The sequence below is a fragment of the Copadichromis virginalis genome, linkage group LG10, assembly GCF_057382275.1.
Source record: "Copadichromis virginalis isolate Kocher_CV1m ecotype Utaka linkage group LG10, C_Virginalis_male_GT1.1, whole genome shotgun sequence".
NCBI classification, from domain to species: Eukaryota; Metazoa; Chordata; class Actinopteri; order Cichliformes; family Cichlidae; genus Copadichromis; species Copadichromis virginalis.
In genome coordinates this window covers 27,910,925-27,929,420 of record NC_140627.1, presented here as the reverse complement: position 1 = coordinate 27,929,420, position 18,496 = coordinate 27,910,925, and the positions used below count along the sequence as shown (strand labels likewise).

General features: G+C 39.3%; 1 protein-coding gene across 5 annotated transcripts in view; it reads right to left on the bottom strand.

The window, feature by feature from the left end:
- The window catches only part of cadm1a (cell adhesion molecule 1a), a 471,740-nt gene that overhangs the window by 93,695 nt on the left and 359,549 nt on the right, over nucleotides 1-18,496 (bottom strand). For all 5 annotated transcript variants that reach the window (XM_085470932.1, XM_085470933.1, XM_085470935.1 and 2 more), the window contains 2 exons: nucleotides 7,278-7,430; nucleotides 5,634-5,771 (listed from right to left, as the gene is read on the bottom strand). In XM_085470932.1, coding sequence (XP_085327058.1) covers nucleotides 5,634-5,771; nucleotides 7,278-7,430 — 291 coding nt within the window. The remainder of the gene's footprint in view (nucleotides 1-5,633; nucleotides 5,772-7,277; nucleotides 7,431-18,496) is intronic.

Genomic DNA, 18,496 nt, shown 5'->3' with positions numbered 1-18,496 from the left:
TCTCATCTTTCATTTTCTTGCACTGCTTTGTCTTAAATAGTTCCAGCATCAGCAGAACAACCCCATGTTTCATTTACAGAATGATTCTTTGTGGCATCAACAAAACAAACAAACAAAAAGAAAGATCTTGATTTAATTTTGGGCATTTAAAGATTTCTTTGAACTTCCAGGGTGGAATAATTGCAGAGCATACAACAAGTTTGAAAAGTATAGATGAAGGTTCAAATATATACATACACTCAATTGAATCTTTTAAGAAGTGATGCTGAAGGTTCTACAGTGTCTTTTAACTAGACAAGGCCAAGACTGAGTAACTTCTCATTTATGACCATGATTGACTACAACAGGTAGTTTCTGTTTGTCAGCATAAAAATAATTTGTCTGACAGCACTGATGGGATGACCAACACTCAGAACAATGAGAACTAAAAAGGAGAATTGTAGAGGAAGAGACCAAGAAATCTCTCTTGGAGTCATTTCTAAGCAAGTGCAGTTTCCGGGAACATCAGTTCATTTCACGTAGCTACAAGTTATTCGGATGTGTAACCATTTTGCTAAGGTGTGGAAGGAGACCAAAACTGTCACACTTTAGAGGAAATTGTTCAAGAACAACCCAAAAACCCACCAAGACTTAAGCCTACGATAAACATAAACTACCATAAACTTGTGGAACACCGGCATCACTGTCCACAGTGAAGCAGGTTTCACATTGTCATGGACTGAAAAGCTGCCAACCGAGAAAGAAACCCGGGTTCCAGAATCAGCAACTTCAGACCTTACTGAAATTGGCAGCTGCTAACATAGACGAACTAAATGCCTTCTGGAGAAATATTTTATGGTCATCGGGACAAAGATTGAGCTATTTGGCCACAATGATAAGGAGAACACATGAACCTTTCTAACCTAAGAACATTGTACCAGCTGTTAAGCACGGTGGTGGTGGTGGTGGTATCATCATGCTCTGGGACTGTTTTTCTGTCAGTGGTATTAGCACAATGCACAAAGTGGACAGAATAATTAAGGAGGACTATCTCCAAATTCTTCAGATTAAACGGTAGACAGTTGAAACTTGGACACAACTGGGCGTTCCAACAAGACAATGACCTCAGACATGCATCAAAACGTTTTGAATGGATAAAGCAGGCAGACATTAAACTGTTGGAATAGCCTTCCCAAAGCCCCGACATCAACCCAAAAGAAAATTTTTGGACTACATTTATATGACAGATTGGTATCGATTCTGTCAAGAAGAGTGGTAAATCACTTGGCCAGAAGCATCTGGTTGAGGTGCAACTTGCTAAGGGGAATTTAACCAGATATTAATGGGGATGTATCTATATATTTGAGTCTATATATTCCCCTCTCGCCCCTGCGTGCAGTCTGCCCTTCAAGCTCAGGTCCTCTACCAGAGGCCTGGGAGCTTGAGGGTCCTGCGTAGTATATTAGCTGTTCCCAGGACTGCGCTCTTCTGGACAGAGATCTCCGATGTTGTTCCCGGGATCTGCTGGAGCCACTCGCCTAGTTTGGGAGTTACCACATCTAGCGCTCCGATTACCACTGGGACCACTGTTATCTTCACCCTCCACATTTTCTCAAGCTCTTCTCTGAGTCCTTGATATTTCTCGAGCTTCTCGTGTTCCTTCTTCCTGATGTTGCTGTCATTTGGAACAGCTACATCTATCACTACGGCCGTCTTCTTCTGTTTGTCTACCACCACTATGTCTGGTTGGTTAGCCACCACCAGTTTGTCCGTCTGTATCTGGAAGTCCCACAGGATCTTAGCTCGGTCTCCCATTTTGACCTCAGGACTTCCAGGGCATATTCGGCACAGATGTTTCTGTATACTACGCTGGCCACTTGGTTATGGCATCAGGGGCATCTTCACACGGCCTGCACCTGAGGCTAGCTGGCTGGCTGGCTGGCTGGCTGGCTGGCTGGCTGGCTGGCTGGCTATCTATCTATCTATCTATCTATCTATCTATACTTGTAATCTTGTATGCATTACAAAAAGTCCAAAATAAAGTCAACTTGTATACCCAATTCTTGCTTTTAAAGTCATTAAAGATTTATGTTGCACAATCATCCCATCCTGTAAAAAAAAAGGGTTAAAAAAAGTCCAAAATTACCACGGCACCCATGCTCATAACGAGTGTATATAAACTTTGACCACACCTGTACGTACAATAATAAAGGATGGTTTATCTGGGAGAACTTGCAACCGTTGAGGCTGCTTCAGCTAGTAGCACCTTTTCACCTATGGCAAAAATTGATAAAAGCAAACAGCATGCTCCAAACGTAGTGTTGTGACAAGTGAGCTATTAAGTACACCTGTATTTTGTGCTACTGCGAAAAATTGTATCTAGCAGTTGTAGAGCTTCACAGAGTGCTGACCCTATTCTGTAAATGTCAATCCATTCCCAACAAGTGTGAGAAAACAACATGTCTGCGGGGTTGAAGGGCGTTTAGCATTACACAAATAATTTTTCTGTCATTCCACAAAACAAACAAATGGGCATTGTTTGAGAGCTCAGTTAAAGAGGCTGGGAATACTCGGTGGAAGCAAACAATGACACAGCACAGTGTGTTAAATAAAAAGAAAATGCTGAATGGGAATGGATTTTGTATGCAGAGCCTGGCAAGCTCCTATTTAAATGAGTTACTGGAAACCCTGAATCAGTATTTCACTGTGACTAACAGCCACAGTGGTCACTAGTTTCACTTTCTCCATTTACAAAAGTAAGTATGCTGGAAAAAACCATTAGTCTTTGTACTTTAATGCACTTTAATGCACTTAAGTAACAGTGCTTTCTGGATAAATGCATTTCTTAAATATCATTAAGTAATATGTGTAAGTTTAGGAAAACTGTAATCTATTCATGGTGGTGCTAACTGTATTTCTCAACAATAATATCACATGAAATACATTTTAATGTATGTGCATCTGTTCAGAAAAAACAGTTTAAATTACAATTTAGGTTCATTTTTATGGCAACTTTTGTGATATCAATGACTAAAAGACCATCGGCTCTGGCTATTCAATGCCTAAAGAATTTGCCGTTCTTGCCATACTGAACATAATGAGTCTTTTTGTGATGTTAGAAGCCAGCTGCAAGCCAATCCCTGATCTTGTTACAATGGAACATTCTTCGATTTGAGCTGGCCACTGAAGGTTTTATGCGCCTCGGTGCGGAGGTGAACCTGCTCCGGGCTTTTAGAACAGCTTCTGATTCGGACCTTTGTTTCAAAGTCTTTACAAAGCTTACTGTCTGGGCTCTGAGGTGGAGCTGCTTGGCAGGAGGCCTGTTCAACCCCTGAGCTCTGCACCGAGTTCTAAAGCGCAGCTACCTTTGATGAAGGCATGCAGGTTGTCAGGATGCCAACAGGCCTCAGCCATTACTGCAAATGCAAATTGCTCTAATGGAATCTATTCAAAGTCGCAGCAGAGCTCCATTTAAAAAGTAACACCATTAATATGCGCTCAAAGGAAAAAGTGTGCCTATAAATGGAATTATATAAAAATAAAATAATTTTTAGAATCTATTTGTCAAGTCATTTCTTAAATGCCAAACAGGGCAGTCCTCCTGGCTTCAGTAGCAGTATTAATATATTCACCCATCACTCACTGATCTTGCTTCTGCTTTTAAAGCTTGTTTTTTGCCATGAAGAACTCAAGTCAAAGAAAAAATGTGATCAGAGTACTGCAAGTCAAGAACATGTTTGCTGTGGTCTGATTTTAGCTTTGACCTTGTGCAAACGTTTCAGCCAAACCTTAGCTTAATATGATTCCAAATAAAATGTGTGAATTCTTTAAAACATAAAGAGGGCAAAAATACTGATATGTAACAATGTATCCAAATTATTCGTTTGTGTATTCACAGAATCTTGCAGTATGCTGCTCACTAAATACAAAACGATGGGGTTTCCAAATATGTGGCCACTTATTTTCTCTAAAGGATAATGACAAAAAGGCCGGCTCTGTAGAGGACAAAAAGGAAATTTTAAGCTATTTAACTTCATTTGGATTTTAACAGGTGAATAGAATTGTGGGTTTAGTTTGAATTCTAAAAATTGGTTGGTACATAGGCAGGATTATGAATATGATCTTTGAAATTTCGATGTTTGAAAGAAAATGTGTTTTTATTTATTCATTTATTTTTACACACATGAGTTAATGGATAGTTGTACATATATTTATTTGTGTTACAGTTTTTCTCAGTCGCTTTGGTGCTTTTCTCAGATCAAAATGAAAATTCTCAAAAGCATTAGTGCAATCTCCACAACCTTTAGTCATTTGTGCACATCATAGTAGCAATTTCTCCTTCCTCTGAACAAATTGCAAATGCTCTTGGACATGTATCAGTTGCTTTCATACAATTCTCTGCCCTCGACAACATTATCATTTGCTTATGTCATGTCAGTCAAAATGAACTATACTTTTGGATGCTAAATAGTCGTTCCCAATAAAACCAATAGTCTTTATTTCATTGCTTGAGTCATTACATACAAAATTGTTGAACTAGTTTTCAAATGCCGTCAAGCAAATGTTATACCTTTTTGTCATTATTTTTTCCTGTCCCCGAAATTGAACAATTTCTCTCATGCCATAGTCCCTGAGTATGTTGTTGTTTGGGATAATGTCCCTTTTCACTACTCACATCTGGTCAGACAGTGGTTTGCAGCACATGACAGAATGCCTGTTGAATATCTCCCTCCCTACTCCCCATTCCTTAATCCGATAGAGGAGTTTTTGTCTGCCTGGAGGTGGAAGGTTTATTCACATGCACAAATGGCCCTGCTAGCAGCCATGGATGCAGCATGTGACGACATCACAGCAGAGTCATGCAGAGGGTGGATTCGCCACTCCAGGAGATACTTTCCTCGCTGCATTGCAAGGGATGATATCCGTTGTGATGTAGATGAGAATATGTGACCAGACAGACAGGGACGTCTGAATGTGCCAGAATGATTTACGTATGTTCAGTTACAATATGTACTGTTATATTGTTCACATTGTGCACCGCTCTACCAAAAGGGTGTTTCTCATGTTTATTCTAAATATGTGACTGTAGAGTATTTTTCTTTTGCACAATGTTGTAGAATTACAAACATCCTACACAGTAAAAATGTGAAACATACGTATTCAGTGTCTTGTACTCATTTACTTCCATAACTACAGGAATGTTTAACTTTACTGTAGATTTTACTGTACATGGCTGTGCAAAAAGTGTATAGTGCTGTCTTGAGCATTTTCAGGACGTGTCACCGAGTTCTGACCTTTTTTTGCACTGGAAGACACTGAGAGAATACTGTACACTGTCATAATGAAAATATTACAAAGCCATTTGATTATCTTGTTCATCAAGATGGTGTCAAGACTTCTCATTTTGATGACACTGACAGTTTCCTTGACATGAATACTGGATTATCAATTTTGAGCAAGTGACCTGCTTTTGCAGGTTATCCACTAGGTTTAGCAGTTTGCACTAATTGTTTTGAGAAATACACAAACTACTGTGGAAATGTTAATAGTGATGTGAGAAAAGCCCCAAAGCGACTGAGAAAAACTGTAAGAGAGGAAAGGTCTTGACTGTTGGATGGGATTTTCTCAAAGTCAGTGTACAGTGCCTAGAGTACCTGGAAGCTCTTTATCTCCTTTCATCCATCTGATGATGGCAGCAGGCTTACTGCTCATGGCAGTGCAGGTCATCTCTGTCTCGTTGCCCTCGCTCAGGACCTCATCCCGGGCCTCAATGATGGGGTTACCTGGAGGAACTATGACAGGACACACAAACAGAACTGTGTAAACACTGAGGCAATGCAGTACACCCTAAAAACCACAAGCTAAGAAGAAAACAGGACTGATATTAGAAGGCTTTTCTTTTAAAATTAGAATTAGAAAAGTGCAAAAATCTAATTCAGGAATTATCATTTGCAATACTGTGAACATGTTGGATGTCGTTTAAATAACTCATATTTTGCAGTTATTTATTCAATATATACTCACCAGCCACTTTATTAGATACAACTGTTCAACTAATAGCCAGCCAATCACACGACAGCATTTAGGCATGTAGACATGATTGGAATAACCTGCTGAGGTCCAAAGCAAACATCAGCATGGCATGGTTGCTGGTGTTTTAAAATCTACCAGATTTACTGGAATTTCTCTGCACAACGACCTCCAAGGGAACCAGAGAATGGTTCGTAAAAGATCAAATATCCAGCGAGTGGCAGTTCTCTGGGCCATTTTGTTGTCATAGGTCAGAGGACAACGGCCAGATTGCTTCAAGCTGACAGGAAAGCAAACGTAACTCAAACAACCACTTACTCGTAGCAACCACCTGTAGCAGATGGGCTACAGCAGCAGACACACTGGATGGCACACTAGGGGTCCTTTAGGGCCAGCTGACCATCATTTAAACACCACAGCCTACCTAAGTACTGTTGCTGTTCCATGTCCACGCCTTTATGACCATAGTGTGCCCATTTTCTGATGGCTGCTGATGGCTGCTTCTACCAGAATAACACGCCGTGTCACTAAATTCAAATCAACTCATGTTTCCTCCACAGTCAGTAGATCTCAGTCCAACAGAGCACGGCTGAGGTGAGGTGGAGCAGGAGATTTACATCATGGAAACGACAGCAACTGTGCGATGCTATCATGACAATATGGAACAAAGTTGCTGAGGAGTGTTTCCACCACTGAATAATTAAGACGGCTCTGAAGGCAAAATGGGTCCAACACAGTACTAGCAAGGTGTATCTAATGAAGTGGCCACTAAGTGTTTTTACAGTTACAGATGACAAATATTTTAAAAATCTGACAATCACAAACTTGAAACACTGAAAACATAAAACAATAAACACAAAGTTTAAAAAATGCATGTTGATGTCATATTATTATGTTCATATTTATCAGCTATTATCACAACAGCATTTATAGAGCAATATTGTTCAGTTATAGTTAAAAGTCCCAAGATTTGTTTCCAAAATATCCTAGTAAAGGTATGCCTACTTATAAAGTTGGGCTAGTCTCTAAATTTAAGGAAAACTGTGAAAATATTATTGAAAAAGTTATATTTTGTTTATTATTTGAACACCTTTCTCACTAAGCTCACCATAAAAAGCCTAAAACAATCTCACATCTCACACATCTATACAAATACATTAATGTGTTAAGACCTTGTGTAGACTAATTGCTGTTTAACTCACTTAATTCTAACAATAACACTGAGCGTTTGTCTGCACATGTATGTATATGTTTGTGCGCTTTGTTACTTAGCACTGTGATTTCAGCGTAGGCCTCCTGCGGGGGGTCTGTGTACAGCTGGCAAACATATCGACCCTCGTCTGACAGCGAGACATTAGACAGTGACACCCGCAGCTCGTTGTCTGAGAAGTTCACGAGCTGAAAGCGAGAGTCTTTCAGTGCTGAAAGAGAAAAAACACACACACACCACTTTATATTATTATTATTATAGTATATTCAAAAATGTAGACGTCTGCTTTATATGACTTTATGAAGTTAGTATTGTTCATGCAATTTAAAAGGGAAGTTGCATTCATGCTGCTGTTTGTCATTATTCAGGATTTAGTATTATAAAGGTATGTGATCCCATACTCCTTTAAGTGTGATTTGACCAGTAGTCTTCAAATGAGGCTTATAGCTAATAATGAGACATATTATTAGCTCGTGATTATTGTTACATGTTAAAAAAAGGATTTGCAGCATCCAATAGAGCAGGGTGTGAGACAAACATCCTGTTATTTCATTAAAGAAACAACAACATTAGATCATAATGTAAAATGTGCATTTTATTTCTTTTTGGCCTCAAAAGAATCTGTGTATAAAGCACAAAATACATCAAACTGTCCACTGCCTTAGGTCAACTCCACTAGAGCTGTAACTTCTTCCTGTGAAGAGCCACGACAGCAGACCATCTGCCTCCACCTCACTTTATCTCTAGCATCCTCTTGTGTTACATCGACCTTCTGCATCTCCTTCTTCACTACATCCACTCTGTGCTCTTCTTGTTTTCCTCCTTCCTGGCAGCTCCACCTCCAACATCCTTTCTCCAGTGTATCCACTATCCTTCCTCTGCACATGTTCAAATCATCTCCGTTTCCCCTCTCTAACTTTATTCCCAAACTGCTCAACCTGAGCTGTGCTTCTGATGGACTCCTTTCTAATCTCCAATGACAATCTTTAGACTTTCAGCTCTCCATCTTCACCTCCTGTGCCATCACCAAACCATACATCACAGTAAGACTCACTAACATCTTGTAAACCTTCCCTTTCACTCTTGCTACTTTTCATCTGCACCCACTCCACTCTGCCTGCACTCTTTCTCACCTCTCTTGAGCATCGTCCATCGCTTTAGATGGTTGACCCCAGGTATTTAAACTCATCCAGCTTCACTGATATACTAGATTCTAATGCTCTCCATTCGGGTCACTCCCAACAAAAATCTGGGCCTATAAAATTCTGCCACCTCCAGCTTTGTTAGCACCACCATCTCCAACTTATACCTCCAGTTTTTAAATACAGACTCAAACATGACAATTTAAGTGTGCTCCTTATGACAAATAGCAAGTGAGAAAGACTACTTACTATTTTAACTTTCTATAGCTTTTTGTCCATCATAAGCATGAGAAAAAAACGTTATTAAAGAAGCCATTCATTTTTAATTTTACTTTACAAAAGCAATACTGTAATAAAAACGACAGGACTTTGGCGTTTTCTGTTTCTTTTTCCTTTGTTAAGGCAGTAGGCGTAAATCTGGTAAAAAAAATATTTTAGAAATTTGAATTTATTTATATGGACAAATACGAGCCAGCCATTGTTGTTTTCACAACCTCAAACTGTACTCAAAGAGCTTTCACATGGGTAAAAAAAACCCTCAATATAATTAGTCAACAATCAATCACGGAGCTAAGTGTGCAACTCTGTAAAGCACTTTGTTACTCGCTTCTATTCAATCCAAAATGCAGTTTTGTTCACACATACTGTGGCTGTTAACAGCGTTGTTTGCATTAACACAAGCCTCATCCTTGGCCGTCCTTCAGTGAGCCTACACAGCAATTGAGAGCAGTTCCATAAATCCTGTCTCTTCTTCATCTGTAGTCACTTTCATCTTGCCTAACCTTGTTTGCCCACCTACCTAAGCACACTCTATCAGCTCTAATGTAGAATGACAACATGTGGTTAAGATGAAAGCCTACCCATACCCATCCCCTCTTCGATGTGCTGATAAACTCTGCTCTGACTGACAGCAACTCCAGGTTCTCTGCACTCTGCACTCTCTTAGATCTGTGTACTCATCCTCTGGCACTCTTTTTTTCTAACAGCTTAAAGTATTAAACACGGAGACTTCTGACACAAAACACCTCAAAACAGACATGAATAGACAGAAGAACCTCTGGGGTCCATTATAATTTTACACGGCTTCCGCGGCCATACGTTATCAGGATTTAAAGCTGAGAGGCATTGTAGACATGCAAAAAGCAAGAGGCTAAAACTGATTTTGTGCATCATTATTTGCATCAGATAGATTTAAAATAATATCACCAGGCTGACTAGAAAAAAAATCTGCATCCAAATATGCATCTGTGCTCTTCTTTGGCCGAAAAAGAAAGCCTAAAAACGCTGGCCATGATGTTGGATGATCTGAACAAGAGATCACTAAGATGCTGCTGTTACTTCTCTTAGTCTTTGATTATTCTGCCAGAAAATCCTGCTCACAACACTACAACAAATTGCTAAGAAGCAGTGCAAACAATCCAGAAAAGATTTAATGATGCTGTGTGTGGCATACAAGAAAGTTATTTTCCATAAAAGCTCTTATTTCATCTGAATACATATTCCTCACCTTTTCCAAAGAGAAAGAAAAAAAAAAAACAGGCAACTTATATGCTTGGTTCCATTAGCGCAGCTATTAGTTTCTTTTGTTTAACTACAATGAAACCCTTATTCTAGGAGATGAATAATGTGCCCCTAATTAGTGTTGCTCATTCAAACGCCTTGTTAGCCCTCATTAAAATGAGAGGTCAGCATCTAATCCTAATGATTTAATTGAATTAAATGTTCCCAGATTCAAACACACCCATGCTACAATACAGAGATGCAAAGAAGAAAAAAAAACACCTGGAAAGGCTCTAATAAGCAAAACTGTTACTGACGAGACATGTTCTTCCTTTTTAAAGAAGCGACTTTTGTATTAACAGCCAATGTTTTGTGTTTCAAAGAGAAGGATAGTCAGTGTAATCCAGCATGCAAATATTTATGGCACTGTAATGTATCTCACTGAGGAAACACAACAATTTATTTGTTAAAGGAGCTTAGAATAATCAAAAAAACCTGTAAAAAGGTTTCTGGAGGTCACTAAAAAACAAAATAGAATTTGAAGAAGTGTTAAATCTTAAGAGGATATAAAACACAACATCATCAGTATAAACCTGGATTTTGCTGTATGGAGGAGCAGTAGTTCAATGTCCAAATGACAACAGAGTGGCTCTCATTTTTCTTAGAAACTAAAATTAGGTAAAAAAGAAAAAATCTGCTAATTCGTTGTTTTTACATTTATCAGGCCCCAATCAGCCCAAATATCAAAGAGAAATTAAAAATGCATGCCGTGGAAGAGTTCGGGTCTTAGGACGTTAATGTTAAACTCGTTGGGGGGCTGCTCAGATGGATCAGTCTTACCCACACGTGATGTTATTTTCTGTGATTACACGTGTAGGACATGGGAGAAAAAAATGCAAACAAATCAATTTTGTCAATCTTTATACTGGCTGCAAACTGTAGCTCAAATCGTAGAAAGAGGGTCAGAAAGCACAACACCAATCCATCTGACCAAATAAGAGGTGCTAGTAATTAGCCATGAAACAAAAACACGTCATCAGAAAATGTTATATATCCTGCAACGACACAATAAAACCCAGCCATTAACATATATGCCTGGGTTCAGAAATGCACCATCAAGCAACCCAAGCTTAGCTAAAACCCTAAACATCTTATGCTGTGGATACTTTGAAACATCCATAAATTAATGAAAAATCTGGTGCGTCAACAATTTAAAAAACCCGTGCCAATCAGATTTAATCCATTCCATAAAAGCATTTCTCAAAGATCTCTTAATCCTCTTATGTGTCACTTCTAACTAAGGCGTTGCCGTGTAAGCATGAACTAAATAAATACTTTCTAAAAAATAATGAAAAGAAAAATGGAGGCACTTTGGCAAGGACAGCTCCCCATGCTCAAGGTTTGGGACAACAATACTGCAGGCTCAAAGAGATGCAAGGGCATATGACGGAGAACAGCCTGGTTAACACAGCAGGACTGAACACAGTGGTACATTTCAGGAAAAAAAAACATAAGACAAGGCAAGCCAAGAAACGCTGCAGACGGTCCTTTTATTGTAACATCACAGCAAACTGGAATACATATTTCACTTTTCTTTGTGTACCAGGCAGAAAAGAGAGTGACCTTTTATCTTCATGCTCTTTTTGTCCCGTTCTCCTTCTCTTGTTCTATCATATCTGATAGCATAGCAGGGACATCACAGATGCCCGACAAAGGTAATTGATAGTCAGGTCTTTGGATAAGAGATGTCTGTCCAGACCCTGAAAGGCTGTAAATTATCTGATGTATCTGTTTTTGCAGTTTATGGTGATTGAGCTAATTTAAAAGCAGTGATAAGATTGTACAGTAGAGCTGTCCTGAAGTTTAGCCAAGGAGACTTTAAGAGGAAGCTGACTTTCCACCTCCCACTGAGTGCAGTGCCACTGGGCATGCTAATTAGAGCTAACTAACAGCATGGTGGCTTTAATGAATCCCATTCATTAGTATGTTGTCACCACTTTAAGTTTATTTTATAGCAATATGAAAAACTAGGCTATTGTCTTCTGACTTGGCCTGTGGGGACGGCAGCCAATATGTTGGGGCTTCTGGTATAAACTGACATCCTGTTCAATTAGCCGGCAAGATTTAGAAATCTAAACGAGTGAAATATTTGTACCAATTTCAGTCAATCATCACTGATGACCCTAAACTTAGGCTATAAGAACACAAATAAAGTACATCATCATTCTAATGGACACATATCAAAAAATGATTTTTTTAGCAGGATGTGAACTCAGAAAACACAGCTTTGTTGCTGGAAAAAAGCAAAACGGTACAAAACTAAACTGGGAAATTCTAATGACCATTCACACGGGGAAACACAGGGAGAGTCGCACAGCTATGAGGGAGGACACGACACATAACTGAGGGAGATGCGGACATAAATACACAGAAGGATCATGAGGGAAGCGAGAACACACGGGGAGCACAGCTGACACGAATAACCATGATGAGACAGTGGAAGAGCAAACACAAGATGAAACACACTGACGGGAGACTATCAGAGTAAAACAGGAAGTACACAGAGACGCAGACTGGAGGGAGAGAGAGGACACGACGAGCTGGGGAACGTAGATAAACAAGACGGAATAAAACACAAGGGGGGGGAACGATGCACATGAGCTCACAGCACCGACACACAGAGGGCAAAGACACAAGGGGGAAACTGCTAAATAACCAAGGAACTAAACAGGATAACTAGAATATAGAATAAACTTAAGACTAACAAAGTGAACTTATACATAAATCATAATACAAATACAAAATGACACAAACACAGGAAAATGCAAAACACTGTCGAATGACCCGGGACAAAAATGGCTCACATGCACCGATGTCTTCAAGGTCAACTTAATGGGTGAAAATGGACAAAAAGCCTTATTGCTTAGAAACTATGACTCCTAAAAGCATGATGTGTACTGTCAACACATAGAAAATACCATATATGTGTATTTAAAATATCATGCCACAATTGACCTTTGACCTCTTCTTTGCGGTCAAATCAGATCAAACTTGAATAAAACACATTTTATCTTTAAAACTATGCTTAAAACTCGACTGACTTTCTTTATAAAGGCAATAATTAGTAAATGATCCTGGTATATGGGGATTCTAAATATCACATTTAGTGAAACCCAAATATCATGTCACATTTGACCTCTGACCTCCATTTCACATCTGGCTTTCTTTCGAAAAAAAAATTGGTATATCTTTAAAGTATATGTTTTTGGTGTTTTTTAAACCTAATAAGGAGTTAAATCTTTCCTGCACGCAACCAGTCTCCTCAATTCCAAATGACGGATATCACTTGGTGTACAAACTAACAACAAGAAGTAACCAGAAACCTCATAGCACCACTTCTCATTAGAGATCATGTTTACATTACTGTTAGTGGGATCCCCTCTCCACTCCGCATAAAGGGAAACTAGTAAAAAGAAAGAGCAGTGTAAATGGTGAGTGCTAAAGCAATAAACAATGCTGCATCGGTGCAATGTAAAGGCAAAATTGATAGATTTATAGGTAGGTGAACTGAGCAGTCTTTGAGGGAGCCAAATTGATAGGTCGCCCCCGAAATCACTCTTCTCCAAACTGCTATTTAAAAACGCTTTTGTAACTCCCCACCACATAGCGAAGCAAAACACCACTCTTCAGCTGTACTTTGGATTTTGTCGTCATCTTTTACGGTGCAGACACAGGCTTTGCTTCGTGGACGCCGTGCAGAGGAGGAATAATTAGAATAACTTTCAACCTACATGTGGAACACGAGTACTGGAAGATAGAGTTGAAAAAGTCTGAGCTTGTTTCATAATGTCCGTATAAGACCCCATACTGCTGAAACTCATATTACCATTCAGCACTTATACTTTCTAAGTGCTAAATGTACTGTGCCATACATGCACAGTACATTTAGCACTTATTTTAACCTGAACAAGACAAAGTGCCTTTCAAATGCCTCTCATACGCTGATGGTGATGGAGAACTTGATGTTATTCAAGGACATATGGGAAGGGATTTCGAATGTTTTTACAATGCGTCATCGTCTTAACTGTTGTTGCCACAAAAGTTGACTTTTCAAGAAAACATATGCATGTGATGAAGCTAACCACTGACGCTTTTCTGGGGTTTTGTTTTCAGGCTGAAACACCAGGCAGGGATTTTCAGTAGATTTTGTTCTGGATACTGATCACAAACCTGCCCTTTTTCTATGCAGGGATGAATATATATTTAAAGGCAAGCTTCTTGTACAATCAGAAGAATCGGTAAGCTGAGGAATGGTCTGACCTAAGACCCCTGCTGTGATATTCTTTGGATCTGTCTTGTTTTCTGGTTTTGAATTTGCTGGTGAGTAATTTGAGCTGGGATTCTGCAGAGGTTTTATGATTACTGCAAGATTTTATAGTTCTTATTTCTGTGTTTGTTGTATTTTTGGGTTCCTGCTTTGATTTCTGTGTTCTAATAGACCGCAAGCTTCATTTGCTGTGACATACTTGAGCCTTTGATTTCTGTTTTACCTTACAGTTATTCTAATGACGAGTTCCACTTTGCATCCTGTGTTTTGGTCCATGGTTTGGTATCTGTTAGTAGTAGCTCAAGTTCCCTCCATGTCTATCTATGATTGTGTTTGTCCTTCAGTGTTTCCTTGACTCATATTCAGTGTATTTCCTGTTGGATTGTTTACATACATCATGCCTGTATCCAACTTTTCATTTTTGCTTTATTTTGAAGGTTTGCTGTGAGTCTCCCTGGATTGTCTTCACCTGTGTGTGATTACTCTCTCCTGTGTCTCATTACCCTCCCGTTGGGCATTACATCTAATCAGCCCTCTTCTCCTTACTCTTTGTCACAGTGTCTGTGCACAGTGTTTGTTCCCTGTTTCCAGCCCTGCGTTATTCCTCGCTCCTTTTTGAATTATTGTTTATTCACCTTCTGGACTTTGTTATTTTGGACTTTCTGCTATAGCCTAGATTAAAGGCTCAACCTTTGTGGATGAGAGTTGGCCTCCTGAGTCCTGCATCTTGCACTCCTCATATTGTGACACCTACAGTGTAAAGTGATGAATGGACTCTGGTGACCTCAGAGTCTGTTTTGCTGCTATATCTCTATTGTCTACTTGCATGTACAGAAACATAAACAGCCATAGGCAAAGAATTGCTAATATGTGCATTTACATTGTTAACAACTGAACCATGACACTAGCTTTTGAGATGGTTATCTTCAGTTATTAAAACGTAAAAAATTCATGTTTTATATTTATTACAAACAACCAGCAAATTATATTCAAATAGGGGAAAAGTGAAAAAAGTCTGTAAAAGGTCATCCCTCACGCAGCCGTGATCTCTGCTTTCTGCTACGCTTCAATGCAAAGATAAAATTAGAGTGGATGAGACTTAAAGAAACTTTAATACAAAGCAGTAGAAGACTGGGCTGTACATATCTTCTGCCGCCTCTTTCTCCCCTCTTCACCTCTGCTGACTGCGTGATTTTAATTCATCTTGCTTTTTCTTTCCCCTCTCTTGATTAATCTTCATTCTTTTGCTGCATTTCATTTGAATAGTTTTTCTTCTCCAGCCTTTGCCGAGGATGACTCCCATCCAGAGAGAGCGGGAGATGATGAGTGTGCCTCGCCTAAGTGGCTGCAATCAATTGTGATTAGTGGCTGCTGCTACTTTTTGAGAGGAGCACATCAAAGTTTTATTATTGGGTGTCAGAGTGGGCGAGACGGGGTGGGGCGGGGGTAATTACACTCTTATACCCAGCCTCCTCACCACTCTAGGAGGTGAAGTCCATGCTTTCTAGCTTTTGTCACCACCTAAATCCAGTCTATTACTTCAGTCATTGTTAACAGTCATAGTCTCGCTGTGACGCCGCTGACCTTATTCTTATTTTCAGTTTACTAATATATTTATGCTTTTAAATTCATTGGTATCGTCTTTTCTTTACCTCAAAATCATGTAAAGCAGCGGTCCCCAACCCCCGGGCCACGGACCGGTACCGGTCCGTGAGTCATTTGGTACCAGGCCGCGAGAGTGAGACTCGGGTGTGAAATGTATGGTTTTCATGGTTTTTATCGGTTTTTAGCGTTATTTTGTTATCGTTTTATCGTTAACTCGGTTTTCCTGGGTCTTTTCACGTGTGTTATGAATAAATCGTATTTTTTTCGTTACCGGTACTAGTTTTATGTTGTTATATTTATCCGCGACACCTTAAAGGCCGGTCCGTGAAAATATTGTCGGGCACAAACCGGTCCGTGGCACTGATGTAAAGAACTTTAGTAACGTCTGCTTTTAGAGGACGCTGCTTTTCAGTGGCACTAAAATATTTCTTCCCATCAAGCTAAAAATTCCAGCTCTGTTCCCGTTTATAACACTCTTCTTTATATCTGTTTACACAAACCACAGTTTTATTTATGCTAAAAAGTTAAATACTTAGCCGGCAGTTATTTGCTAGCATACCTAAAGATTGAAACATTATGTTTATTATTAACAAAAAAAGAAACACAGTTTGGTCCATTAATATTTGGATAGAGACACCTTTTTTTTAATCATTTTGGTTCTGTACATTAGCACAATTTTTTTTAAATGAAATAAGTTGAATGGCAGACTTTCAGCTTTAATTAAGTGGGTTAAATTGTGAGCATTTTTTAAACACAATCCCTTCATTTGAGGCGCTCAAAAGTAATTGGATAAATGAAATAACTGAAAATAAAATGTTAATTTCTAATACTTAGCTGAAAACCCTTTACTGCCAATGACAGCCTGAAGTCTTGAACGCATGGACATTACCAGATGCTGGGTTTCCTCCTTTGTAATGCTCTGACAGGCCTTTACTGCAGTGGCTTTTAGTTACTGTTTGTTTGTGGGCCTTTCCGTCCAGAGTTTAATCTTCAACAAGTGAAATGCATGCTCAGTTGGGTTAAGATCAGGTGACCAACAGGTGACCATTCAAGATTATTCCACTTCTTTGCTTTGATAAGATCCTGGGTTGCTTTGGCTGTATGTTTTTGGGTCATTGTCTATCTGCATGTAGCAGGAATTGAACAGACAGTATGTCTCTGAACACCTCCGACTTCAGTCGGCTGCTTCTGTCCTGAGTCCCATCATCAATAAACACTAGTGTCCCAGCCATGCACGCCCAAGCCATTGCATGTGTTTTACACATGATGCGGTATGTTTTGGATCATGAGCTGTTCCACAGCTTCTCCGTACTTTTTTTCTTGCCATCATTCTGGTAGATGTTGGTTTCTTCTGTCCAAAGAATGTTTTTCCAGAACAGTGCTAAAAACATCCATCTAAAAAAGCCAGCAGCAAGTCCAATCTAACGTTTCTATTCTTGAGCCTTATGAGTGGCTCGCATTGTGCAGTGAACCCTCTCTATTTACTTTCATGCAGTCTTCTCTTTATGGTAGACTGGGGTATTGATACGTCTACCCTCCTGGACAGTGTTGTTCACTTGGTTGGCTGCTTTTAAGGGATTTCACTTCATCATGGAAATAAATCTGCGATCATCCACCATTGTTGTCTTCCGAGGACGTCCAGTTCTTTTTGCTTTAATGAGTTCATCAGCACTTTCTTTCTTTCTCTTTCTTTCTTTCTTTCTTTCTTTCTTTCTCAGGATTTACTAAACTGTAGATTTTGCCTATCCTACATTTGTATCAGTATCTTGGATAGATTTTTCTCTTTTCACAGCTTAAGGGTGGCTTGTTTCACATGTGGTCAAAGAGCTCCTTTGGCTGCACTTGTCTGTTCACAGCAAAATGTTCCAAATGCAAAGACAACCCTTCAGATGTACCTGTACCTGGTCTTGTAAATGACTAGCTTAATTATACATTTCATTTATTTTTTTTATTTCTTTAACCACTTAATGGGAAAACTGGCTGAAATTACCGCACCAGCCTCACTTAAAATGTGGAGTATCAATATTGTAAACAGATTTTTTTGGGAATGCCCCAAATTATTCAGTCTCTCGTGTCTAAAAAGAAACCCACCTTGCAACATGTTCATTCTAAGAGAAAGACAGCAATGCACGTATAATGATCTCCTCATATTTGAAGACAGATGCACTTTGTGAAGAGCTGTTTAAAAAACTTCAGTGTTGAAAGACTTGTGAGGCAGCTCGTCTCGGCTGGACTCCATCCATCTGTGTCTCCTTGAAATTAACACTCTAAATGTATTTCTGTCAAAGATTAATATAATGAGTTACTTTTTCTTAACCCTGGCAACACTAACCTGTATTTTGGAGAAAAGAAGCAAAACTGACTTTTTGTGTGAAAAAAATCGTTTTTGTTTAGGATTTTATCCCTGATTGCCAAGACTCGAACTAGAACTTGCCTAGAACTAGAGTCAGGGTTAGGGCTGGGCTGTCACGTCTTAAGCAAATGTTGACCATTCTGAAGCAGAGCGAGGTCTTACTGTCAACTGAAGGACATCTTTTACAAACAGCAGTATCTGATTCTCTAGGAATTAGACTGGGTTGAAATAACAAGGTTATTAGTTTGGACTGAGATGAACAGTGGTATCTGTATACATAGTTATTTGTCAGTTGTACTGCATGTGCTCAGAAGAGGCTCTATACTGTAGCGTACACGTCTGCCTAATGA